The sequence below is a fragment of the Pteropus vampyrus genome, unplaced genomic scaffold (assembly GCF_000151845.1).
Source record: "Pteropus vampyrus isolate Shadow unplaced genomic scaffold, Pvam_2.0 Scaffold472, whole genome shotgun sequence".
NCBI lineage: Eukaryota > Metazoa > Chordata > Mammalia > Chiroptera > Pteropodidae > Pteropus > Pteropus vampyrus.
The window spans coordinates 523687-550392 of record NW_011889253.1 but is presented as its reverse complement, the minus strand read 5'-3'; the positions used below and the strand labels follow the sequence as shown (position 1 = coordinate 550392).

Genomic DNA, 26706 nt, shown 5'->3' with positions numbered 1-26706 from the left:
CTTAGTAGAAGGAAAAAAAACATTCTGGCTGTATTTTTTTTTTAATTATTATTTTAAAGTACAGTACTTTAAGCTGATAGGGCCTTGAGTTTACCTCAAGTCAGCAGAAATATCACATGAATGAAACTATTTCTTCTTTGGAATTTTGGTTTAGGCAGGATGGGAGTCATCTAAGCTAATTTATTTCTCTGGAGTTAAATGAATACCCAGTGAAAATGAATCTTTAGCAGCCATCTCTGTTCACGTACATAACAAATCTTTAGTTATCAGGATAGATCATTGTTTTTAAGAAAGAGAATGAGAAATATTAACTCTTTTCTTCTCTGTTTCTAATGTGGAAAATGTAAATATTTTCTTGGCTCTTACACCTTGTGTTTGGAATATTGCAGCTAATAAAGAAATACAACTACTTGAAAAAGAAAGAAGGTCCAAGATCCGATATGAAAAACAAATGGAGGAAAAACAGCGAAAGCTGCGGGAACAAAAAGAAAAAGATGAACAGCGGAGGATATCCGCAGAAGAAAAAAGAAAACAAAAATTACGAGAAGAAAGGGTATATATTTTTCTAGCCTGTTAATCAAATTATACACTGTTACCTGGGTCTGGAATACTTTTTTTCTTATCCCTTCTCTGTCTTTACTGGTCCAACCTGTGGAAAGGGAATCAATCCCAATTCTTCTTTTCTTCTTTTCTTAAGCATTAGAGTCTCTTGCCCCTGTCCCATCAGATCCTTGGAGTGTAGATCCACTGGCTGAGGTTAAGAGGAGCTGTGCAGATCCAGGAAGAGAGCCCTGTCCACCTTCAGGACATGGCACACGGGGTACTGAGTTTGCTCTAAGTGGCTCTCTCCCCTACCCAAAAGTTTCCAGTGTTGCTCCAGTTCCTGATATTCACACCCACTGTCTGGTCCTCCCTGACAGGCCTCCCATCTGACAGGCTTACTGCTTTCAGCTCCTCTAATGGTGGGACTACATGCACTGCTTCACTTATGTGTTCCCCTGGCTCCCTCTGGTGTGCACCCTCTCTCACCTTCCTCACATTCCCTTCTTTTTCTTTGTCGTTTTGTGGCCCACTGCTCTCTTTTCCCTTCTGGACTCTGTTGGTGTCTTTGGTAATCTCTTGGTATGAGTCACTGCCTTTGTGATGCCCTCTCTTTTTCTCTTCTGTCCCTCTTCAGTCAGTTTGCATTTCATCGTTTATACATGGGTACCTGGCTACCTGGCTCATTCTGTATGATTCTCTACGCGACCAAATGTTTCACCTATAGGTCATTCCACTACTTTGCTCTGAGTATCCTTGACTCTTCTAAATCCAGTACATTCTCTGTTACACCATTCTCTTTCTTGCTGGCATTCTCTTTTTCTTTATTCCAATGACTCTAGATCTCTAAATAAGTCTTAGTCTGTCTTCTGGTTCTCTGTTTGCCTCACTTTTCTTTCTGCTTTCTTTGTTTTAGCTTCTTTCTTTTTCTTTCCCCATCTTTGGACTTTCTGCCTGTTCTCTCGGTATGAGTGTTTTTATCTTCTCTTTTTTTCTGTTGCTCTAATTTTTACATTTCTTATTCTCTTCTCTTTAGCTTCATTTCTCCCCATGAGCCTTCTTCTTTGCTGCTTTTTCTGTGGTGCTCACTTTTTCTCCTTCCTTGTGCACGTGGTTGCTCTTGCATATGCCTTATCCCCAGCCCTCTCTTCCTTCTGTAGATCTTATTCTGGGACTGTCTTCGTGACATTTCTTCCCCATCCATGACCCAGTACCACTTTATCTGTCTTTTTGAACCTTTTTCTATGGTTGTTTATGCTATCATTTTTCACATTCCAGTGTTTTATGGACTCTCATTGAGTATTTCTATTCTGTCACTCTTCATTTTCCTCTGTGAAACATCTTAATTTACTTAGGTATATTAAAGAGAATGAGAGAGAGACAGAGACAGAGAATATGAACTAAGTAAAGACAGAGGACCAAAGTAGGTAAAACAGAAAACTATTTATGCAGAGTGGAGGAGGGGCCCTGGAGGTGAGAGAGAGTCCCAGAAACTGAGAGAAAAAACATACCATCTTAGAGAAAGAGGAATCTGAGAGAGAGAACACAGAAAAGAAGAGAATGCAGCAAAATGACACTGTGGACAGAAAGGGAGCCAGAGACATGGCAGGGAGAAGAGGCAGAAAGATAAGGAGAAAAGGTCCAGAGAGCTAACTGGTGTGCGTGTGGGCGGAGGGGGGGGGGTGTCCCAGCAGAGCAGGGACCATGGGATACTATAAGTAGGCTACAGGTAGAGCAGGGTAAAAACTCCAAATTTGGGGAATGGGCGATACATCTTAGCTACAAATGCACGAAGGAACCTGAGAGCACAGAGAGTCGGTGCATTTGGAAACAGGTATGGAATTCTTAGGAATCAGGAATGTTTTACTAATACAAGATTAGTCTCTGTTTTTAGTCTTCATTATACTTTCTGGGTTTCTAAGTAATTTAGAACAACTTCCTGTTAGAAAATATAATTTTAAAATATTGCCATTACATACATTTTATTTTAAGAATTGCAGTTGCTGTTCTCTGTAGAGGATACGATGATTCTCCATTTTCCTGGTATGCTTACCCTCTTTGGCCTGAGAAATAGTGGGGATTTTATAAGTATGTTGTTGCTAAGAAACGGTTGTTGTCAGAGAAAAATAGAAAACCGTCTGGCCCAGAAGTTGATTTGCTTACCTGCGTATAGCCCACGGTGTGTTATAGCACCAGGATGAAAAATATCTAAGAATTTCTGGCAGTGGAGTTGTTTTGCCACAGTATGACATTTAAATTTGTATAGCTGTTATCCTGAGCAGTTTAAATTGAGTCGAAGTCAAGACCAACTCATCATTATCTTTTTAAAACTATATTAACACCAGAATTTAAGATGTTATAAATGTGGGTAAAATAGATGACTCTGGCATAGATTTCACTTCTGTGTGTGAGTTGACTTTTTTCCTTCCTCATTCTAAAAAGAATTTCAAGTGTATTTTTAAAAATACATACTACAACCAGATGATAAATGTTTGAGGGAGTCAAGCAGAGGGGAAAATTAAAGTAGGAAAAAAATAAAACGTAAGGTATGATTAGCAAACACAAAAGTGGACCACTCAGTCTTCGTATAGTTTCTAGAAATAGGCTACAAATTTGGTTCTAAATTTCCCAGTGATAAAGGCAGAAGGAAGTATGATCAGTTCCTCGATTCAGATTCATAAGATTAAAACCTAGTTATTCAGGAGAAGCACTGATATTGACTGATACCTGAAACATGTCTCTATTTTTAACTTTTACCTGATACGAAAAACTTTGCCTGATATAAAATGTGATGGTGGTATTGCTTTATAACCCACAGATCAAAATTATACTAACCATTATAAGGAATGTGTAAAAATTGTTGGCATTTATTTTAAATAGGAGAAATTCAAAGCTGCTCTCTCTCGTACATTGGAGCGGAGCAACCGTGTTGATCAACGTCAAAAAAGATGGTCATGGGAAGGTTCTACAACAGTAAATTCTGGAAATAAAACTGGTAATTAATACAACTATTGAACTTGAAGTTCATTCATGCTCATATTAAATATTGGCTATTACCATAAGCTTGCATTTAGAACAAGGTTTTGAGTTTTGTATCTTCAATGAAAATACTGCCATGTGCTCTGATGTGCACAGTATTTCATCTGTGTCATGAGATTGCAAAAGAAACAGTGAAAATTTTATAGTTTTATTTTATCTAATGTATCTAAAATCTTAACATTTAAACTCGTAATCAGTATAAAAATGATAAATAATCAATACACTTTATACAGCTTTATTCAACGCACATTTAAAAAATAAATCTGCCCTGTTTACTATTGATATACTGTAAATTTTCATGTATGTGGACATAATTCTACACTATTTCATAAAACATAAGTTAAATACATACAATTTTAAAGAAATGACTGACAATGAACATTGTGTACCTAAAAATTGCATATTTATGCTCCATAGAACTACATCATGAACTCGTTTTGTTTCAGCTAATGATGCTTTCTTAAAATTGTATATAGTAAATATTATATCTTTTCTCAGTCAATAAACGATCTGTATCTACTGAAAAAATTGAACAGGAGACTTCTGGTTTGCAAAAACAAACGACTGTGTCATCTGCAGGTCTTCAAAATTCTATAGCCAAAAGTAAGTAGTTATTTCATGTATTCCACTGAATTTCAAATAAATCAATTCTTTATATGTATTTTTACAGTACCACTTATTCTTTATATTGTGGAACATTTAGATTGATTTCAGAAGAGCAACATCACATTGTTTTACAGTAGATGATAGAGATGGTCATTACCATTTTGTACTTCATCAGTATACCAATATAAATATCAATATATGCATGTGTATATAAAATTAATATATTAGTATAAATATCAATATAAATCCTCATTTTGTGATTTGTGTATTAATCATATCAGATGGGTTTGTAGGGCTCAGGTAGCCCAAACTAAAACATTTCAACCAAAAGACATTGCCATTAAGTGGCACAATAATTTATTTTAAAATTAATTCATATTCTTTCTAACCTATAAACAAAATCATTTTTTTCTAGGGACTAGTTAAACTAATCATTCAATTTTCATTAAGTTTCATGAATAATTCCTTATTTAAGGAAAATAATAGCATATATATAGCAGTGGACAGATTGATCTGCTTCACATATATTTGTTATTCGCAACAACCTTGTAAAATCGACAGGCAAGTATAATTACCTTCCTGGTTTTGTAGTTAAGATCCCAATGAAGTTACCTTACTATGGATACTTCAGATACTTTTGCTCCTGGTATTTGTCCTTTTATTTAGTGTTCCTTATTTAAAAAAAATTATTACCTGACTGTGTGTCATTGACCATTTCTGGCTTGTAGTACATGGTGCTTCTCACTGATAATTAAAAAAAATTAAGCAACCATACTCATCAAGCAAAAAAAAAAATTTTTCTTTTTGGAAATAAAAATACAAGTGATACAAGTCAACACCAAAAAAAAAAAACAAAAACAATCCAATAAAAAATACAGGCAAAGGACCTGAATAGGCATTTCTCCAAAGTGGACATGCAGATAGCCAATGGACATATGAAAAGATGCTCAATATCACTAATCATCAGAGCAATGTAAACTAAAACAATAATGAGATCACCTCACACCTATCAGAATGGCCATCATCAATAAATCAAGTATGTGGAGAAAGGGGAACCCTCATGCACTGTTGGTAGGATTGCAAATTGGTACAGCCACTATGGAAAACAGTATGGAGGTTTCTTAAAAATTAATAATAGAACTACTTTATGACCCAGAAATTGCACTTCTGGGTATTTATCCAAAGAAAAGATATATACATCTCTATGTTCACTGCAACACTATTTACAATAGCCAAGATATGGAAGTGCCCTAAGTGCCCGTCAATAGATGGTTGGATAAAGAAGTGTACACACACACACACACACACACACACACACACACACACACACACACACTGGAATATTATTCAGGCATAAAAATATGAAATCTTACCTTTTGAAACAACACCGATGGACCTAGAGAGTACTATGCTAAGTGAAGTAAGTCGGACAGAGAAAGACAAATACCATATGCTTTCACTTATATGGAATCTAAAAAAAATATGAATGAAAATGTAATCAGACTCAGATACAGAAAAGAAACTGATGATTGACAGATGGGAGGATGGGATTGGGGGACTGGGTGAAAAAGGTAAAGAGATTAAGAGGTACAAATTGGTAGTTACAGAATAGTCATGAGGATGTAAAGTATAGCTTAGGAACTATAGTCAACAATATTATAATAACTATGTTCATTTAAAGCCAGGTGAGTACTAGACTAATCGAGAGCATCACTTCATAAATTATATAAATATCTAACCACTATGCTGTATACCTTAAGCTAGTATAAAATAATGCTGAATGTCAACTGTAATGGAAAAATAAAAATTAAAAAAAAAAAGAAAAAATAGAAATGATCACGGAAGGAAGAAAACATGGCCAACATTATATAGCATTCCCTTAAACTTAGTCATTAAAAAAAGAAATACCACTTTTGTACCTTATGAATGGGGAAAAAAAGGCATAATTTGAATTAAAAAGTATTTTTTTTTGTATTATTAGGTGCTTTGACATTTTTTGGAGCAATGCTGATTGCTCTAAAAATTCCAGTACAGCAAAAGATTCTAGATCTCATTTAAAGTATAATTGTAGCAGTAGTTAACTTAGTGGGAAAGATTTTTCCATTTTTGTCTAAATATTATAGTTTGAATATGTTGGAAGTGATTTTAGCTTTGTTCATTCTTACATATGTTATTTGTACTTTTAGGAGTCATACAATTTCCAACGATGAGCTTGCGTGCAAGGTTTTTCATCAGTCTGGGTGCATCACGTTTTCTCCTGTAATGTTCTGACAAAAGTTGAACCACAGTTACCCTCAATATGCTTTCCCAAAGCACTTTTATATATAGCGTAGGTCCATTCATAGATTAATGTGGGAAGATTTTCTCTAGCACCTTGTTTGTCATATAAGAAAATTAATTTAGTTTCCACCAACTCAATCCTTTAGAAAGATTAGATAACATTCACATCAATGTCATGTTTATATGCTTTCATTTTAATATAGCTTAATTTTTTCACAAGCATTAACTTTGTTTTATTATCTAATTGCTTTGAGGAATTAGCAAAGATTTCTTCCAGAGATGCTTACTATATTTTTTAATATAATGAGCAAATACTAATATGCTTTCAATAATATGCATACTTGCCATATTAGTGAAACATGTAAAGAGAAGGGACAGGTGATGACTTTCACAGTAATAATTAGTTAAATCGCACTGAAGGAACAATTCCAAGTAACTTTTTAAATGATTTCTTTACAAGTTTTTAATACAAGAAGGTGTGTGGAAGACACTTTGTAAAATAACTTGCCTAAAGGTACAGTATATTGCACACCCTGAAATGATGAATGTTGTAATCATTGGTTCCAGGGGAAATAAAATCAATATTGGCAGTGGCTTATCTTTGTAAAATCCCGTCAAATTGAAATGAAACCTATTCAATCCAGAGATGAGAACTTTAAACTCAAATGAAGTTCATAATATAATCTGTAATATTTTAAATAGCCCTATTTTAAATCTTGGCTGATTCAAATAGTCTACTTTTCTTCTGTTCATTGCTGACTCATAACTTTATAGCATTTTGACATTTCTTGCAATATAATAATAAAGGATGTGCGATTTAACCACCTAACTGAATCATTTACACTTCTGTGGTTCACAATGCTCAATTATATTATCAATTCAGGAATTTTCAAATGATGCTGTATTGTCAATATGTACTTTAATTTGTCCCCAAAAGAAAAGTTATTCTTTAAACAGACATTCCTTAATATTCTGAGCCAGAATATGTCAAGCGAAATGGAAAAGTATCTACACAAAACAAATTATTTTCCCTATGAATGATTTGGGTTGCTAAAATTGTACATCTGAATCATGTGGTAATGATCATTTTTGTTTTAAAGATACTAGTTATAACTAAAGTATAAGTTATTTTAGCAGTAGATATCATGGATTGTATCCAAAATTAAAGGTTGTATACTTCTAATTTGGGAACTTTGATGTTGTCAAGTTGTATCAGATATCTTCCCCTCTTAATTTTTACAATTTTCTAAATAAGTTTATTTTATTTTAGATAACTTAAAGAGTTAAACAGTTAAACTAGTTTTAAGTTTGGGGATGTAGAAGCTCTACATAATATTTGAAACTTAAATAAATTCTTTACAAGTAAGTGCAGATAAAATAGAAAATGTTTGAAAAAAGGAGTGACTCGCTTCTGAAATAATATATTCAAACAGCTTGTAAAATATAATATTCCTTTGCCTTTGATCTCCAGAAAAAACAGAAAAGAAGATAAACTCATCTTTCAGAAGACATAGGAAACTGCATTCACCTACAGAGGAAGAGCAAAAGGAAGGAAAAGCAGGTGGTTATTTATTTCTAAGTACCAGTCTTAAATAGTGGTTTAAAAGAGATGTGAATGTCAACCTTCAGTTACTTGAAAAGTCATTCCTAAATTTGAAAGCCAGAATATCCCTTCTTTAACTAAAAAATGTACTTCGGCGCCGTGCTTATTTGGCTGAAGCCAGAAGAGTTAAATAGATAATTCTGCCATCATCTGAGCAAGGAGTCTTTAATGAAACTGACAAACTAGATGATACATGTTGGAAGAGATAGATTTGTACTAGAGGACTTGACTCCCTTCAAACATTTCATCAATTTGCATTTAGCAGTTCTAAATTACCGGCCACATTTGGAACTTCAAAGCTTTGCTTTGTTGCTTCATAGTATTACCCCAAGTCTATCCTTTGTGTATGTTTTCTCTGCTGATTATTGCATGCAAGATTTCACAATTATTACTAAAGTACTTCTTTATTTAAAGTAGTTTCTAACACCTTCCCTGCTAACTTTTCCCTGTCAAACATGATTGCTGCTTTTTGTTTCATACCGAACCATTCACTTACAGAAGACTCTCCAGTTCATTGATTCAGATCAAATCCTGTTATAACAAATGCCATTGTCACAAGGATCTTTATGAGCATAAAAATTTATTGGAGCAAGATATTTACAACAAGATTCACTTTTAGCAAAAGAATTCAGTCAGTCCCTTGGAGCTTTTGGCAATGGACTTGACCAGCATGACCATAGAAATCCATGTCAAAGTTGTTTTTTCATTCCTCTCCATAAAGATTCCATCCATTGAGTACGGTTTTGTTAAATATATTACCTAGATTCCTTAATTGGGGTTTTTGTGGTATGCCGGGGCCTTTCCCCCTTTATTCAGGTACACTTCCTTAACAATGCAGTCTGGTCAGGTGGTAGTTTTCACTATCATGTATGTCTTGTTTTCATTGCATTTACTTTTTGACAGAGAAAGTTACAATAGTTCACATTAGTCTTTCTTGCTTTCCAATATTTTCAAGGCTTCAAATTGAATCCTTTTTGTTTTTTCTCATCATATAGTTCAGCAGCTGTATACCGAACTTTGGGAGAATGATTTAATAATGAGCCTGATTGTCCCAGCAAAAGCAGCAATAGCCAGAAGCAAAAGTGCTGCTTCATTACCAATCCCTGGAAAAGATACTCCAGGTAACAGGCATGGTAGAAAGCTGGAAAGTGCAACTTTTTGCACTTAAAGAGTAGGTTGTATCAGTTAATTTGTCACAGTAAGGCATACATTTTGAATCAATAGCTTTCAAATGAGTGCTTTTACCCAATATTGTATGTTGCATATTTATTTTATGACTTCTAGCATGGTAGAGTAGTTATCTGGGTAATAGGTAATTCATAGGATGACATAGGTAATTTTGGTGGTTATTAAATTTTAAAGCTATGAGTTTCTTGACCTGTGCTTACATGTCACAGTATTGTAAAAAGTACTGGATTTTAAAAGTATAGAAAACGTAATATCAAGGGAGAAAGTGTCCTACTCCACCTTCCTTTTTTTTCCTGAAATACTGAAGAATAATAGTGAGCTGCTCTTCAGCTTTTAATTAAGAACATAAAGATTGTTAGTGAAATAAAACAAATCTTCAGGGATATGTGGATTTTCTCATTTATAAGTTACCTGTATAGTATTAGACATGCCCATGGGTAGTTAGAAGTCCTCAGTAATGGAGAGCTTGAATGCATTGTTCCCATCATTTTTTTTCCCCCTTTTTTTCTCCACTTTTTCTTTTCCAGAATATATCCCACCTCTTTTTTCTGTCAATATTCATATGATTAATAAAATAAAATGTTCTCAAAGACTTTCTGGTAGTCCAACTTCTTTTGGTTTAAATTCCTGACTTTGTTTATGCCCAGTTATATGTGTGTCAGGTTATTTTCTACCAGCCTCTCTCCAATCTATTGTGAGATATTTCTAATTACTTTCATATTATTTTAATATATTACTTCCGTAAAAAAAATCAACATTTTGTCTTAAATTTTTATAGGTAATAGAAATCTAGTTATACTTACTGTATTTTCTGTAGCACAAACTATTGGTATTAAACACTGTGACTGTTTAGGCACATACAGATATGTTAATAAAATATTCTCCACCAAAGATGAGGGACTGAAAAATAATATTTAATTCATAAGTCAATCTTTGGTAATTTGTTCTATTTTTATTATTTGATGAGATCATACAAAACTTTGCCACCCATATTTAAAGATAATGTGACAAATTTACCAAGTCTTAAGAAAGCCACCACCAAATACATTTTTTAAAAATAAAAAATATTTATTATATAAGCAATAAATATTTAGAAAAAATTTTAAATATAATTCCCTATTATTCCAGTACCCACTTATAACTGAATATTTTTTGTTTATATATTTTTTCACAAAATGGGATTATAACCTGCTTTTGTTTAAACTCAATATACATTATTATTTTTCTTTAATTAATTAATTTTTATGGTGACATTGGTTAACGAATTCCAATAAGTTTTAGCTGTACACTTTAAGAGTAAGGCATATATATATTTATACTGTGTGTTTATCTCCCATAGTTAGATTTCTTACTGTCACCACATATTTGACCCCCTTTATCCCATTTACCTCCCCTTTCCCTCTTTCCCCTACCCTCTGGAACCACTAGTCTGTAGCCCATGTCCTTGAGTCTCCATTTGTTTGTCCTGTTCATTTGTTGCTTTTAGGTTTATATCCCACATATAAGTGATATCATGTGATTTTCAACTTTTTCTGTCTGGGTTATTACACTTAGCATGATTATCTTGAGGTCCATCCATATTGTCAATATGTATTATTTTTTATGTCCAAAAATTGCATATTATTAATGACTGCCTTAGTGTAGTCCAAATTTCCTCTTGAATATTTGGATTATATTTTCAATTGTGTCAGTATTATAAACAATGCTATAATAAGTAGCCTTGTACATTACATTTTCATTTATCTGATTTTTTTCTTAAGTATAAATCTAGAAGTGAAATTGCTGAAACAAATAGTATGTACTTTTTTAAATGGCTTTTGATATGTTACCGCTAAAATGCTCCCCAGAGAGCACATGCAAGTCTACACTCCTACCAGCAATTTATGAAGTTGCTTGGTTACCAACATTAGTATCAAGTTTTACCGTTTTTGTCCATTTATTAGGCAAAAAATATTTAGATTGTTAAAGCTGGAAGAGACCTTGGAGATCCAGACCATTCTGATTAATGTCTTATTATAATTTTTTAAATTAAATTTATGGATGTGACATTGGTTAATAATAAGATTATATGTTTCAAGTGTACAATTCTGTATATAATACATTGTCTGTATATTGCATCGCATGCTCACCACCCAAAGTTTAGTCTCCTTCTGTTACCATGTATTTAACCCCCTTTACCCTCTTCGACCTCCCTTCATCCCCTTTCCCCTCTGGTAACCACCACACTGTTGTCTATGTCAATGAATTTTTGTTTATTTTCTTTGTTCTCTGTTTTACATCCCCCATATGAGTGACATCATATGGTTCTTGTCCTTTTCCGTCTAACTTATTTTGCTTAGCACAATCTTCTCGGGATCCATTCATGTCTCAAATGAACAATTTTTAGTATGAGAGAGAAAATGCTCTTTTTTACATTCTATTCTAAAACAATCATGTATAGAGTGTCTTACCTAATCACCAGTAATGGTAAGTTCTCTGGTCCTGGTGAAGTTGTTGAAAGGGTTGAAAATTTTATAATTTTCTATGAAAATCATTCTGAACTATAGTGTGATTAAAAATAGAAATGGCTTATTGCAAACATCAACTTTGGAGAAGCATCTTATCTTCATCCATAGTGGATTACTGCTTTCACAATGCCTCTGTTGGCGGTGATACTTCTGAAGTGCCAACTTTGTCATGCTTCTGGGCTATGTCTGTGATTCATTTCACTAAACACTTTTGTGTTGTGTGTAATCTCTATCATTTCCTAATAAACACAGTCTCTCTTTCCTCTCTATTCCTGTTCTCATACTGTTTCATGGTGTGTTTCCATTTTGTTGGATTTCTAACTGTGGAATTTCATTTTCTCTCCTCATTCATCCACAGGCATCAATGACCCTGTAATGCGGTATGCAAACATGCCCTTTCTTAGCCGTAGCAGTGATGAATTGAAGAATGCTATAGTGTTTTCCAAGTCAACAGGGGCAATGCCTGCCCAGGAGAAAGTAGAAACACCCCTCAAGGCTAGTGTGGAAGCACACCCTGAGGTGAGCGTGAAAGCACCCCCCGAGGTGAGTGTGGAAGAAATTCCTAACAGAGCGGAAGAAATATCACCCGAAGGAAGCTTGGATGCGTCCCTCGGGAGCGTGGATCCATCACCCGAGGTGAGCATGGACTCATCTCCTGAGGTGAGCATGGAGTCATCCCCTAGAATGATCATGGAAATATTATCTGAGGCCAGCATGGACATATTCCTCGAGGCTAGCATGGAAACAATCCCTGAGGAGAGCACGGAAGCAATATCTGAAGAAAGCAAGGAAGTACCCTCTGTGGCAAATGTGGAAGTGCCCCCCAAGTCATCCCCTGAGGTGAACGTGGAAACGCCTTCTGAGGTGAATGTGGAAAGATCTGAGGTGAACGTGGAAACACCTGAGGTGAACGTGGAAACGCCTTCTGAGGTGAATGTGGAAAGATCTGAGGTGAACGTGGTAACATCTTCTGAGGTGAAAGTGAGAGACACTCCACAGGTTTGTCAAGTGCCTTTTATTGACCAATCTTCTATTAAAATCTGTATATTTAATTGTATAGATTGTGGTAGGTCACGTTTCCCAATATTAACAACTTATTATTTATAGTGTTCTGCAATAAACTTATTAAAATAGGATAACTCACTTGAATGATTTTATGATTTTAAAACCAGAGTTTCACCCAAAGCTGAAATATTAATTTTTAGTAGAAGGGAGAAGATATAACAGTTTATATGGACTGTGCTTCTAAACTCCGAAGAAATGTTTGAGAATTATTGCAAACCCTTAATTAAGATTTAGAAATAGAATTAGGTTTTGAAGTAAAACATTTCTTTTAAATTAATTATTTATATGACCTTGCTTGAATTGTGTAATATGAATTTTTAGTCAGAATTGTTAGTCTAGAAGAACGTATCTCTACCTAATTCTCATGCATGAAAGGAAAATTGAGAGTTTAAGGAGCTGTAATTATGTTTTAGTCAGTATTTTTCTCTTAAAAAGAAAACCCAGCCGCAGTAAGGCAAATGCTAGTAATTTCTTAATTAATCTGAGTGTATTAATCTGTTTAGAAGTCGGAAGTAGACAAACAGACATCAAACCTTGTTACCAAGAAACGCCTGTCATCACACATACCATGTTATAAATGGCCAACTTCTGCAAATGGATGGCGTCCACCCTCTCCCATCAGTGCTAAGTAAGTAGCTTATTTGCAACTGTTCCTGATATTTGTTTTACTGGGGTAAATTTTATATCAGTGTTTCATAGTTGAAATAATTCAGTATGCATGGTAATGTAAACGTAAAGAAAAAAACCTTTAATAGACCAAGGTTTTGTGTATTATAAAATATCATCTCATAATATATTTGATGAAATAGTATACTAAAAATTAATTGGCACACATTTATTACAAAACCATATCAGACTTCTATTAACTACTACTTTTTCTCAGCAGGCAAATCCAAAAGAATCACCCTCCATCACTCTCACCCACCATGTCGAAACAATCAACGGAATCTTCTCCTTCCTATAAAAGAACTCGTGTTCAGCGTACTCTATTTACACAAAGTACATTAAGTAGTAGTACTATTGGAAAGAAAAAGGCAGTTTCTAAAATCACTAACAGCTCTGAGTCTGTGAACCAAAAGCATATGACCTATGAAGGTAAGTTCCTTCACTGAGAAGTTTATATTTTGGCAACGTAGAAAATGGTTAAGTGTGAGGACTAGTCAACTTCACTTTATTCCCCAATTCAGAAAATTTTAGGGAGCAGGATTTCTTTTAGATAAAATTTAACCAGTCACTGGCATACTGCTTACTTTTCCTTATCAGAGCTTCTTACCTCTACCCCCTTGTTGTTTTGGAAATCCATTTTGGAACTGATGTTAAAAGTACCAGTTGGATGAGTGCATTGGTCTTGGGAATCCCTATGGGCCCTTCTAGCTCTGACAGTGGATGGTTCTGTGAATGACCCTATGGTATTTTCCATCCTTGGAGAGAGCACATCTAGCCATTTGAATCTGAGCAGATTTTGTTCAGGAGCTGTAGGTCAGTTGCCATACATAGGCCATGTGTCTGGGTTCCTGAAAGTACCATATTGGTATTTTACCTGTCACATGTGTTTTTATTACCCGTTGACATTTCTTAATTTTAAATACACTGGGAGATTTTACTCTTTGAAGGAATTCCACGGTGAATTCTTTATAACAAGAACAATCTTTTTATTATAAATTATTCATTCCTGATGTCTTAAAATTCTTTTTTATATGTGGTTTATTTAAAAGAAATTAGTCACATGGTCTAAAATATTATAATATGCCTTAATGTGGTCAGCTTATTTTATCGAGTCTTGGTTTCTTTGGTTATCTACAGTTAGCCACTTTATGATCAACCAAATATCATAATACACTATTATTAATGGTTAGCTAAACAGAAATTGTTCAATACAAGTGAAGCACAAATTTTAAACTGCATGCTGGATATATTTTTATTTAGTCAAGTATTTAAGATTTGTACACTTCATTTCAACCAAATATAAAGCTTGTTTTCCTCTATATTTAGTATGTCTTAATCCTTTTTTCCCATAGGATCAATTTAGTCAGGTATCTCAAAACAGATAAGCCAAAGCAAGAGAAGTACATTATTTCATTTTGGAACAAGTAGTTGTTAAAAAGAAAGTGGTACTTCTTTTGTTGGGGGTGGGGGGAAGGGTTTTGAACAAAATCTTTTATATAATCACTTATAGATTGCTTTTATTAAATTTTAGACCATGTACATGTTGTTTGCTTTTCATATTGTTGGTTGTCTTGTACTTCTTTATTGGACCGAGAGGCAGTAAGTTCCCTAAACTAACTGTGTCCCATGTTAATTTAAACTAGAGTCTGGCAATAAAAGCACACCAGGGACTATGAATGCCGAGGAGGCAACAAAAATTTTGGGAGAAAAACGACGCCTTGCTCGTGAACAAAGACAAAAAGAAGAAAGGCTCCAAAAAGAAAGAGAGCAAAGGTCAGCACAAAATTATCCTTTCGATACTATAAATATTGGCTGGAGCCCAAAGTTTGAAAGTCAGAACTAACTCTCAAGTTAGGGGGATTATGAATTCTCAAAGAGTAATTGACTTTCACTTCAGCTCGAATCAGAAATTAGTCACTGCCTTCTAAACAAGTGTGGGAAGCAGGTCAAGCATAGAGGACACTTTTGTGTAGATGACTGGGTATAGGCCTCTATCGTCTTCATGCATCATGTGCTCTGAAGGCATGCTATAGAGGTACATAAGGAGACCCAAACTCATGTCAGGGTCCTACATCTCAGCAGTAGCACCTGAGTGATCATACAGACAGTTTCTGTTGGCATTCACTGGTGTCAGCCCCTGCCTTTATTTCAGATGTCTTTTGTAACTTTAGAATTTGTAAACCTGGAAAGTATACTTACTCGTGTTTTTCTAAGGGTGCTTTCCAATGACCTTTGGGACACCTGAATCTCTTCAGTCGTTGCTGGATTTCCTATGGGCACCAAATCTCAAGTAGAGTCATGTGCATTCTAACTTGATCAAAAGGTTTCTTGATCTCCATCTTTAGGCCCATTTGAGTTGGGGCTGTTGTGTAAACCTCTGTCCACTGCCTGTAAAGAATAACTACAGTTCTGACTTTGTTTTTAAGTATTAAGTGTTTTTGAAATACAGTCACATGCATTGCATATACTTTATATGGATTTGGGAGAAAGGAGGAGAAGGGGATTTTATGAATAGCAAAAATGTATAATTCGAAGAATATTATTCATTGATTATGTAAACAGAGCCAATTTAGCATTTTTTAAGCCCTGAATACTGGGCATTGTGGATTGGGCTTTCTTTCTCTGGGTACCACCAGACCCTCCTCTAAATTACCCCTGTCACACCCCCATGTGAGAATGGGTGTGAGTAGTAGGCCTTTTGGAAAGTCCTGTGTGTCAAAACCAGTTAAGAAGGAGTAATATTCTTCCCTCCTTCTTGTGTTTTGAGATGTAAAGTAGTCCACCATGGGTTAGAAATCTTTTTCTACTCTCAAGGGCTAGTTTCCCCATTTTTTAAAAAAGGGTAAAATTGCATAAATCCTGTGTAGTAACAATAAAGGAAATGTAGTGAATCTGGTTTAAATATAAATAAATTGTAATTACTGCAAGGTGCATATGGTAGAGACCAAGACAAATAACTGAGAGTAATTTAAATATTCTGTGTCATTAGGAAAGACAAAGACGTGGCGAAGAAAGTAGTTGAAGGCCAAGAAGAAGACGATGGACAACAACAAAAGAAAATAACAGAGAAGAAAGAACGTCAGGATCAAAAAGACCAGAAAGTGCTATTACAGGTTTGCTGGCTCTGCACTATATCAGGGCATGAGAATCGGGTTAAAAATTCGGTTGAAAACCCAAGCAAAAATTTATTTCTCCAAGAAGGAAAATAAGAAGATGCTACCTTCTCTGGCTGCATTTTTATATTACAGTCTTGCTAATACCCCACACCACTGCAAGCCATTCTCAGCCACCCTTGGAAAAATCCTAGAATGTTTTCCAAGTGAAACAAAAGCAGAAAGCAGCAAATTATAGATTAGCAGTCCTTTAGTTTATCTACATAAACAATATTGCAGCTTGGTTTCAAAAAATCTAAACTACTCAAACAGTTCAGACATCCTACGTGAGTTTTCCCAATCCTGTGTTATTTTGGTGACGCAGTTGCACCCCCACACACCCTAACAGATAAGATAAAAATTACGAATACCTCTAAAACTTTAACATCATCAAATTCACCAGTAAGAATGTCTCACCCATGTAAATTCAAATCACCAGGTAAGTAAATCCCCAAACTGATCTCAGACTATACTCAGTTTGAATAGCCTAATTTGTACTCCAGTTTTACTGTGTCATTCATCAGAGTCAATTACATGTCACATAAATGATTGTATGCATTTACGTTCCTGGAGAAGGTACCTTTAAGAATCCTCTCGGTGCTTTTGAAGTGTTCAGACTTTTGGCTCTTCTCACTATGTTAAAGGATAGCTACATAATCATTTACATACTTTGAAACTATAGTGGTCTGATAATCACTATTAATGATAACCCTGAGGTTGGAGGGGATAACATGCCTTCTAAATCCTCAAGATAATAGCTTAGTTTTGTACATTTTAACTAATACTTTGAAAACTGATAATACAACATATAATATATATATATGTTGTATATATAGATACTCTCAATCAAAAGGTAATATTCTTTTATGCTGGGTAACATTTTACTGTTTAACTTTTTAAACTAGTATGTCTGATGTCATTCGGATTTATTGAGATGAAATATTTTTACATAAATTTCCTAGGAAGAGGACGCCACAATAAAAGCTCAGGAGGAGACTGACAAACGCAAAAAGGAACATGAGAGAATTATGTTACAGAATTTACAAGAGCGGTTAGAAAGAAAAAAGGTACACTCTCGCTTTCTCTCTCTCTGTTGATTCTTTGTTCAAAACAATATCAAAAGACGGTTTTGAAAATCCAAAGTGATATGTTAGCCCCTGGTTGTTTTCCCACTCTACTCTCTTTTTCTTTACCAAAGATCTGACCTCTCCTACCTAGAAGGGTCTCCTTTTATTGACCATACATCTCCCTCATGGACCACTGATGACTATTACAGTGATGCCTCAATATAGCAGGCCTCTGGGAACAAAGTTCCTTTGAGCAGAATTACTCAGGTCAAGGTTGGGGTTGGTGGGAGTTAGAGTTTCTTCTTCTAAACTGGGCTAGAAATTGCAGCTGAGTGAGAAGAAGCAGAAGTTGCAGTTTTCTCTGAGAGGCCAAGGTGCAGACTGTTTGTGATGCAGGACCTCACTCTGCGTAACTCATGTGGCTAGTGTGGGAGCAAGGTATGGCCCCGGTCTCAGCTGAGGTGCTGCAAGGCCTCTGTCAGGAGACTGGTCACCCTGAGGAGGCCAGACAGCTGCAGCTTTCCTTACTTTAAGGGAAAGAAGTATACACTGGGAAAAGAATTCTTATCCCTCCTGTGTGTGTGCTCTTTCTAGTAACAAAACCTCTGACAGTGTCGCATCATTAGGGTACATTCTTTTCACTAACCGGCTTCAGTCATGGTCTGTTCAGACTAAAATTATGTTACAAGTTCTAATTGGTTTGCGATAATTTGTGCTTAGTCTAAATGAATTTTGAAGTCTGCAAAATTAGGAATGAGAACTCATTTGGATTTCTGTGTTACAATAATAAGTACAACAATCATCACTCAAGGCATTTTCTAGATGACTTCGACACTGGGGTTGGAAGAAGGAACCCAGCTGCTGCCCAAGGTCTTGTTTTGGTTAAGTCTGTGGCGTTGGAGCAGTCACTGATACTGTCCACTTCTGGAAAATGGAAATAATCAACTTTTTCAGGACTACTGTCTCGTTTTTAATTTGTTTTCATGTTTGAAATTTTATTTTCCTTTAAATAGAGAATTGAGGAAATTATGAAGCGGACAAGAAAGACAGATTCGAATGCCTCAAAGGTAGTCTCTGCTCCCACCAGCAGTGTATAAAATTCCTGTTGCTTTCCATTCTTGCCGACTTTTTAAGTTTTGCCAATCTGGTGGTAATGAAATAAAGTATCACGTTGCATTTCCCTGATTATTAAAAGGTTGAGCATGTTTTCATGTTTTTTCTTATGCTAAATGCTTGTTTAGGTCTTTTGCATAAAACTTGGGCTGACTTGTCTTTTCTTTACTAATTTATAGTTCTTTCAGTGTTCCAGATACTACTCCTTTATTGGTCATATGTGTTAGATTGCTTCTCCCACTTTATGGCTTTGTTCTTTTTCTTAATGCTGTCTTCTGCTGGATAGAAGTTTTTCAGTTCCACACTGTTGAATTTATCAATACTTTTTATGACTAATGAAGTTGGTTGCCTTTTCGTGTGTTTATTGACCATTTGGAGATTTGGTTGGGGAAGCCCCTTTTCAAGTCCTTTGCCTGTCTTTCTGTTGGGTAGCCTGCCTTTTTCTTATTGACATGTAGGAGTTTTCACCTGCTCTGGTTATGAGCCCTTGAATATATGTATCACAGGTATCAGCTCACATACTGCAGTTTATCTCACAATCTCATAATGTCTTGTGATGAGCAGAAGTTCATTTGAATGAACTCAAATTTAGCAGTTTTTTCCTGTATGGTTACTGCTTTTGCCGTCTGTCTCATAAGGATTTGCTTACTTCAGTGTCCTGTCTTTTGATGGATCACATGCATCCAAGGCCTTTTTTCTCCATCTTCTGTGTCCTTTACCCTCTGTGCTACAAAACTGATGTTTTGCCTGTTTACCATTGCCTAGTTGTAATTCCTATAGTCATGAACAATTCCTAGCTGTCATTCCTATCATCATGAAAATTTAGAATAGAAATGTCATTTCTGAAAAGTTTTGGATCTCAAAGTAAAGGATCTCAAAGATCATTTAGCCCATTGGCCCGAGAAGTTTTACCTCAAGCAGCAGCCAAAAACTGTTTTAGCTGTTCACCAGTTGGGACTCCAAGTAGGTAAAGACCACATGCCAACCCAAAGCTCTTGTCCCTTGGCTCTCAGGGAAGTCTTTCATTCTTGAGTGTCTTTCCCTAGCTGAAAGATACACTTAGGGCCACCTGTCTTGTCCCCTGTAGATTCTTGGAGCCAAAGAGGTTAGATTTTTTTTTATATCTTTTAATTGAAATGATGAAAATTAACCATCAATCCAGCTGTGAAATCTGTCTTCTTTGAAATAACTAAGTCAGGACGATTTAATATTTAGATGTAACCATGATTTTTTTTTGTCATAGGCTGCAGAAACATCCACCAGTGACATATATGAGGAGAACGAGGCAGATGATGAGGACGAGTCAGAAAGTGATGACGAGGATTCCTTCGATGACTTGCACCCATCAGGTTTGCTTGTCTTTTAAGTTTCGTTAGTCACTATTTAAGAACTAGACTTCCTAGGTTCATACAGGGGCAGCTCCGCTTCTGAACTGTGCGGCTTTGGGCAATTGCTCGATCTCTCTGTGTGCCCAGTTTTCCTGTCTGAAAAGGGGTAAGCTATTGTTGTCCTCCTAAGGTAGGCATGAGATTTCAATTGGATGATCCATGCAATGCTAAGAAAATAGTACCTGACACATAATAAGTTGTTATTATTTTACAGGTTGTGCTGAAAGACTGCAGATGGCAGCTCTTTCTCAGTTAAATGCAAAGCTTACTAGCATTTCATAGGTCACGGCCTCCTAAGGCATCATGATTGACCACAGATGGAATGCCACTTCCCACCTCATTGAGAAACTTAAAATGATGTCATGATTATGAGTGCCCTCTAAAATTTATTATTGATTCACTTATGAGTAGGTACTACTTTATGACAGAAGTAATTGGCATTTGATAAAACACTGTTTTTCTACTCTTTAGCGTACAAGTCAAGCACTCTACTAGGTACTGGGATACAGAGATGAAGACACAGGGCCCTCAGCTTTGAGGAACCATAGCCAGTAGAGAGGCAGGCATGTGAGCAAAGAGTGATACTACCACAAGCTACTTGCATTGAAAGAAGTTTGGCCAAAATGCAATGAAAACAAAGCAGTAAGAGCATAGTAGGTGTAGGGCCTGCCTTAGGGCACTGGAAAGGTTCAGGTAGCAGGAGGTAGCATTGGATGCGAGACTGAAATCAGAGGTGGAATTGACTAGGTAGATAATCAGGAAGAGGGGTACAGTCCTGTCCTCAGGCCTGGCATTCTTTCCTGGCAAAGGAGACAGAGCAAGTTCCTTAAAGGTGGCCCCCTTGTGCTTTGAGGACAGAGCAGGCAGGTGTGCTGGGTGGTGGCCCAGGCCATAACTGTGCAAAGGAGAGCAGCTTGGAAGCTGCTGGATCTGCCTTCCCAGAGTACTGTCCATGACTCTTCCTGCCTTCAGACAGATGTCCCTCCCCTCAGCCCGTCAGGATCACAGCCTTCATTCTTCTTATCTTTGTTGAAACTCTAGTTTTAATTGTGTTCCTTTTTTTCCCTAGCCTCTATAAATGGCACGGGTACATCCAAAAAACTCAAGACAAAATTTAGAAATGTGAAGAAGAACACCCCCAAGCTGGTGTTTTTAGACGCCAGTTCTAGCCAAATCCATAAGGAGACACAAGCATCTTTTAAAAGTGACATGAAAAACTTCAGACAGAACGTGAAAGACTCTTTGACTCAGGCCAAGGATACCAGGTGAGTCACTTGGTGAGCTTATCAGAATAAACTTGGTGGCATTATTATTGACTTTAGAATGATACACAAGATTATTGACTGGGTGCTTATTTTGTACTATGTCAAACATTTGACTTACAGAAACAAAGTAATCTCCACAATAGCCTTGCTAGGTAAGGATTAGCATCCCCATCTTTACAGATAAGGAATCTGAGGCATAGAGAGGTCCTGGACCTTATTTGCCTAACATCTTACTGTTAAAGAGCAGAGCCCAATCACACCCAGATACATCCGACTCCAAGCTGTGCTTTCGTTCACACTGATTAATGACTCATAAAATCAGAGAAGATGTCATTGACTGAGTGACTGTTGTATACCAGTTTTACATTACCAGTTTTAATTCTCACTGCACCTCTGAGTTTGATATTAATGTCCTCATTTTACATGTGAGGAAGCTGAGGGTCAGAGGTTAGATCGGAAGAAGGGGAACAGAGTCTTAGAAAGGAAGGCTCTTTGGGTGATTGCCTGAAAAACCTTAACCTACAAGGCGCATGGAAACACTCCACTAAGAGCTTAGTGATGGTTTGGAAAGAGCACTGAAGCTAGAAAACCCACGTTAGTCCTTACTTCACCTTATTGGCCATGTCCCAGGTCAGTTTGAAGTAGGGACAGGGTTCCTGGAGCCTTCACCCTTAGCTGCTCCTAGCACCTCAGCGTGTCCATGGATCCTAGGACTTTGTAGGACACAATTTGGAAGCCAGTGTGTTCTGTGATCTTCAGGGCACTTTCCAGACTTCAGTCTTATGATTCAGAAAGTTCATTTATTTCCAAGGGATTTCTTAGAAGTTAAAATATAAAGCTTCTTTCAGGGCAAAGCCTTGGTTTTGGGATAATCAGGATTCTAACCAAAACATCTTTCCAGACCATCCACCAAAAGAATGACCAACCGAGCAGCAAAAACCAGAAAGACAATTGAGACCAGCAACATCACAGAATCTTCCAGGACTGTACATTCAAGGGAACAGGTTTGGATTTGTGAGAATATTCAAGATACCGCAAGCGAGACCGAAACACTCATATCCAGTATCCTTCCTGATAGACCAAAACACCATCCGAAAAGTTCCACTACATTCCACCAAAGTCAGCAGACACCATTAGAGGGCAAGAAAAAAAGCAAATCTGAATCTTCTCAATCCGGTAGGTCTCCATCCCATCTTCACTTTGCTTGATGGGCAGTTGACCTTGAACCCCTCCTCTGCTTCCTGCTATTCCAGGGCCATCTTGATACCATGTAATTATGGAGATGAGAAGACAGTGGTGGGTCTAAAAGCTAGGTTGATGTCGAAGCATCTTCCATCAAGGTAGTTTTGAGAGAGTAAATGACTTGATTCTCATTTTTTATGTCTTGCATTTCCTGCCATATAATACAAAATAGGTTCTTTTCACACCCCAGATCCCTTAGATTCCTCTGAGCTCCTGATCCACTGGCTGCTTTTTATAGCACACAGATTATCATTTGGAGCAGAGAGTTAGTGAGGTCTGTGGGATTCGCCTCTCAACCTCTTTCCAAAACCAAAAGGCCTTTTTTTAAAAATTTTTCTTTACCTGAGAAGCTCTCTTTGAAATTGAGAGGCAGTGCGGGTTCGTTTGGGGTTGGCAATGTAGGGGAACATTTATAAGAGCACCAGTGTGTCGGCAGCTCCATGGGGCACTGCCAAGGGTCTTGGGCCCACCCCAAAGGCAGACACGCAGCAGGTAGGCCAAGGCCCAGTTACTGTGAGACCAGCATCTTCTCTACTAATCTTCTGTCTTTTCTTTTTCCCTCTGGTCAGATATGTAAAACTTGTGCAGCCTAGAAGAGAATTTCTCCTCCACTCTGGGTTTCAACTTCCAGGCCCATCTCCCTAAATTTCTCTGCCTCCGACTTAAACCAGACCAAAAAATGACCATCAAAAAGTCATCATAATGGATCTCAGAAGATGCTTGTATTATCTTGATTCTTGCCCACAAGCAGGAGTTCTGAGTAAAGAGTTTTTTTTCCTGAAAAAATCTCCATTATCTCTCATTCTTGTGTTTTCCTGCCATGTGTGTGAGTGTGCATCAAGGGTGTTTTTATAAAAGAATCTCTACTGAAGGAATAATTTTTTCTCAATACATACTTGAAATCTTAGTGTTTATTCTATTTAACAAATACATTAATTTAGCAATTAAAAACTCAAATTTGCTCTTGTAGAGAATATAATGGGTTATACGAGGAACTTAAGATTGCTCACAAGAACTTTTTGGGATCGTTTCTAATAGACCAGTACTGAAAGTTGCAAAATATAGTAAAGCACATTTTACCATTATGTATGTGTATTTTTAACTCTACCATAGTCTGGCAGCTGAGTGCACAAGCACTGATACCCTGAAATGCTGGGAGTCCTAGAAAATGTGATCTTGGAATAGTTAGCATGTTTTGTGCTTTTGTCAGTATTTCCTTTTGAAGTACATATCGGGGTTTATCTACAAAAACGTGTTGTTTTTATTGTGTACATAAGACAGTATTTAGCCGTTGTGTGGTAGGGTATGTTAAATCCTCTAAATGTTTACTGCGTGTAATCTTTTTTTCTGTTTGTGCCCTACAGTCCTGCCTTTCAGTATACTCTCACTCTTGGGATATAGAACCAAATTTTGCTTACCTTTCTCTAGCCACTGGCTGCGAGTACAGGAGCAGTGTTATCCTTCAGTCCCTGTGATAGATAGACACACAGACAAAAATATGTATATGTGCGCGTGCACACACACTCACACATGATATATATTCCTGTAATTCATCGAATCCTGCTTAAAACCATTGACTAAAACTTGAATGCTTACGGTCTTAATGCTAGTGAGTTTTCTGATGAGCCACAAATAGTTTGAAGTAGGCCCGTGTTCATTTCTAGTCACCAGTGTTGGATTAGTTAAATGGAGTGATTATTCTTTCTGATTCCCTAGTTCTTTGCTATTCAGAGTACTGCACCTTTGTTACAGATTAGAGCTTGGTGCCTTAGATTTAAAACTATTTTTATATAGTAGTTATTTTATACAGAAGGCACAGACAATCATCCTAATGATATTTTTGATGTTTTTCTACACAAATGTCATGTGTTGAAATACTCTGTTACACCTCCATATAAATGTGTGTTCTGTGAAATAAACTTTTCAGGTAAAGCCAAGTTTTCTTTTTATTATACTAACAGAAATGTGGTAGTATAAAGGTAACAGCAATTGTTAACAAAGCTGTGAACACAGGCAAGTGGCAAGTTCAATAAATAGTAATGGAATCCTCTGATGCCTCACTTCAGCTCGTTGGTGATTTGGCAGAGTTCCACTTTTGGGACATTAAGATGTGAATTTCCAAACTCCGGTCTTCCTGTACCTATTTAAGTGCATGTTACTCTTCCACCTGACAGCTCTGACTTATACTTGAGACCAGTGATTAAAGTATCTTTACTGTGGTGAAATTCACCTAAGTCACCATTGAATGGCATTTAGTACCTTCACAGTGTTGTGCAACCATCACCACTATTTAGTTCCAGAATATTTTCATCACCCTACAAAGAAACCTCAGACCTTTTAAGTAATCATTCCCCACTCCCCCTCCCCTAGCCCCTTTAAACCTCACATTTGGTGCTTGCCATGAATGAGGATAACACAGTTGCTTTTTAGTCTGAGTGTGTGCTCAGGTAGTAATTGTGTTCCGTTATAGACACATCTCTTCATCACATCACTATTACTGTGCATGACAAAACAAATGTTCTGATCTACCCGAGAATGTTTAGTTTCCAATCTTGAAATGTTCTATTCCACTAGTTATTGTTTTTGATGAGGTGAGGTCATTTATCTTCAGTCTTTGGGGTCTGGTGCTTATGAGAAAGGTGGCATAGCATTCTGTTAGTCCTTTCCTTGGAGCTGTTGAACAAGGATATCCCCTGGCTCACACACAACCTGAAACTTGGTCAGAGCACCCTGTTTACAGCTACAAAGTGATGGGCACTGACCTAGTTTCCCCCTCTTGCCCTGGACTGGTATACTTGGTCACCTTCAGTTTCCCTTACTTTCTGGATAGCCTCTTGGTGTCCTCTCCCATGAGAAACAGGTCCCTGGCCTTAAACAATGGATTCTGAGGATGAGCACATTTCCTCCACTTATGTCATGAACACCTTGTGGAATGAAGCCTTTTAAAGACTCCAATCCCTGACAACCACAAAATGCAATATAGGATATTGTAAGGGACACTAGACAGGGATCTAAGGACCTGAACCTTAGCCGAGGGGGCTGTGAGCTTGGGTATGACTGTACATTATGGCCCCTCTGATCCCTCTTATCTGGCAAGCAAGGGACGGGGCTACACTACAATCTCTGAGGGCCCTTTGGTTCTGAGGAATCACTCACTGTGGTGAGAGCCAGAGGATCAGGACTCGAGGTATAAAACTGCAGCTAGTGCCAAGAATCAAAAGCCTGGAGGCAGACTGTCACATTTCATTGGGTCAATTCCCTGTGTCATGTTCAATGCCCCCCACCCCAACAGGCCAAGTTTGTTGAAGCCCAGAAAGGCCTTGCCCTTCGTCTTCCCACCAATCTAGTTCCACTGTTTCCAGAAGGGTGTGTCTAATAATTTGCCCAACTGTGTTGTAATAACTGTAGTTAACATTTACACATACTACATGCCAGATACTTTATAGGCATCACTTTAAACCCTCACAAGAATCCTATGAGATGTGGATGTTCATTTTTACCTAGGAGGACACTGAGATTTATGGAGATGGGTATTTGCTCAAGGTCACCCAACTAGAAAGAGGCAGAGCTGATATTCAAACCCAAGTCTGTCTGATTCTAAAGCCAACATACCATACTGCTCAGGGAGTGTCCTGTGGTTTGCTTGATAGTTAATATACTGTTCTGTTGATGAGGATAAAATAATTGCTGAAGTTTATTTAGTGCTTTTACTGTCAGTCACCCTGCTAAGCACTTGTATTACCATACAATGTACATATGATTCTTCAAGATAGGAGGAATTCTAAGTCTCCTTTTACAGGCGAGGAAAAAAAGCCTCAGAGAGGTTACGTAAGATCTCTAACTACAAAAACGGCAGAGCAGCCAGGATTTGAACCCCGACAGTTGGGCTCTAAAACCCACTCTATTAACCACAAGTAGATACGTTCTTGATATCCTGCTCCCCTTAATTATGAGAGAGAAAAGTTTTTTTTCTGCTGAAAGTTTC

At 36.8% G+C, this 26706-nt stretch overlaps 1 protein-coding gene across 4 annotated transcripts in view; it reads left to right on the top strand.

Moving 5' to 3' along the window:
* The window catches only part of MAP7D3 (MAP7 domain containing 3), a 30872-nt gene extending 6219 nt beyond the window's left edge, over positions 1 to 24653 (top strand). Inside the window, exons 4-19 of one of the 4 annotated variants that reach the window (XM_011382411.2) lie at positions 390 to 553; positions 3421 to 3535; positions 4078 to 4182; positions 7937 to 8026; positions 9064 to 9189; positions 12122 to 12762; positions 13332 to 13456; positions 13715 to 13923; positions 15138 to 15267; positions 16484 to 16607; positions 17609 to 17713; positions 18727 to 18780; positions 20070 to 20175; positions 21284 to 21479; positions 22381 to 22655; positions 23291 to 24653. In XM_011382411.2, the coding sequence (XP_011380713.1) occupies positions 390 to 553; positions 3421 to 3535; positions 4078 to 4182; positions 7937 to 8026; positions 9064 to 9189; positions 12122 to 12762; positions 13332 to 13456; positions 13715 to 13923; positions 15138 to 15267; positions 16484 to 16607; positions 17609 to 17713; positions 18727 to 18780; positions 20070 to 20175; positions 21284 to 21479; positions 22381 to 22655; positions 23291 to 23298 (2573 nt within the window). In that variant the 3' untranslated portion in view covers positions 23299 to 24653. Of the gene's footprint in view, positions 1 to 389; positions 554 to 3420; positions 3536 to 4077; positions 4183 to 7936; positions 8027 to 9063; positions 9190 to 12121; positions 12763 to 13331; positions 13457 to 13711; positions 13924 to 15137; positions 15268 to 16483; positions 16608 to 17608; positions 17714 to 18726; positions 18781 to 20069; positions 20176 to 21283; positions 21480 to 22380; positions 22656 to 23290 lie in introns of all 4 variants that reach the window. The other 3 variants (XM_023524555.1, XM_023524557.1, XM_023524556.1) reach the window with 3 other exon arrangements.
* Positions 24654 to 26706: the final 2053 nt, after the last annotated feature.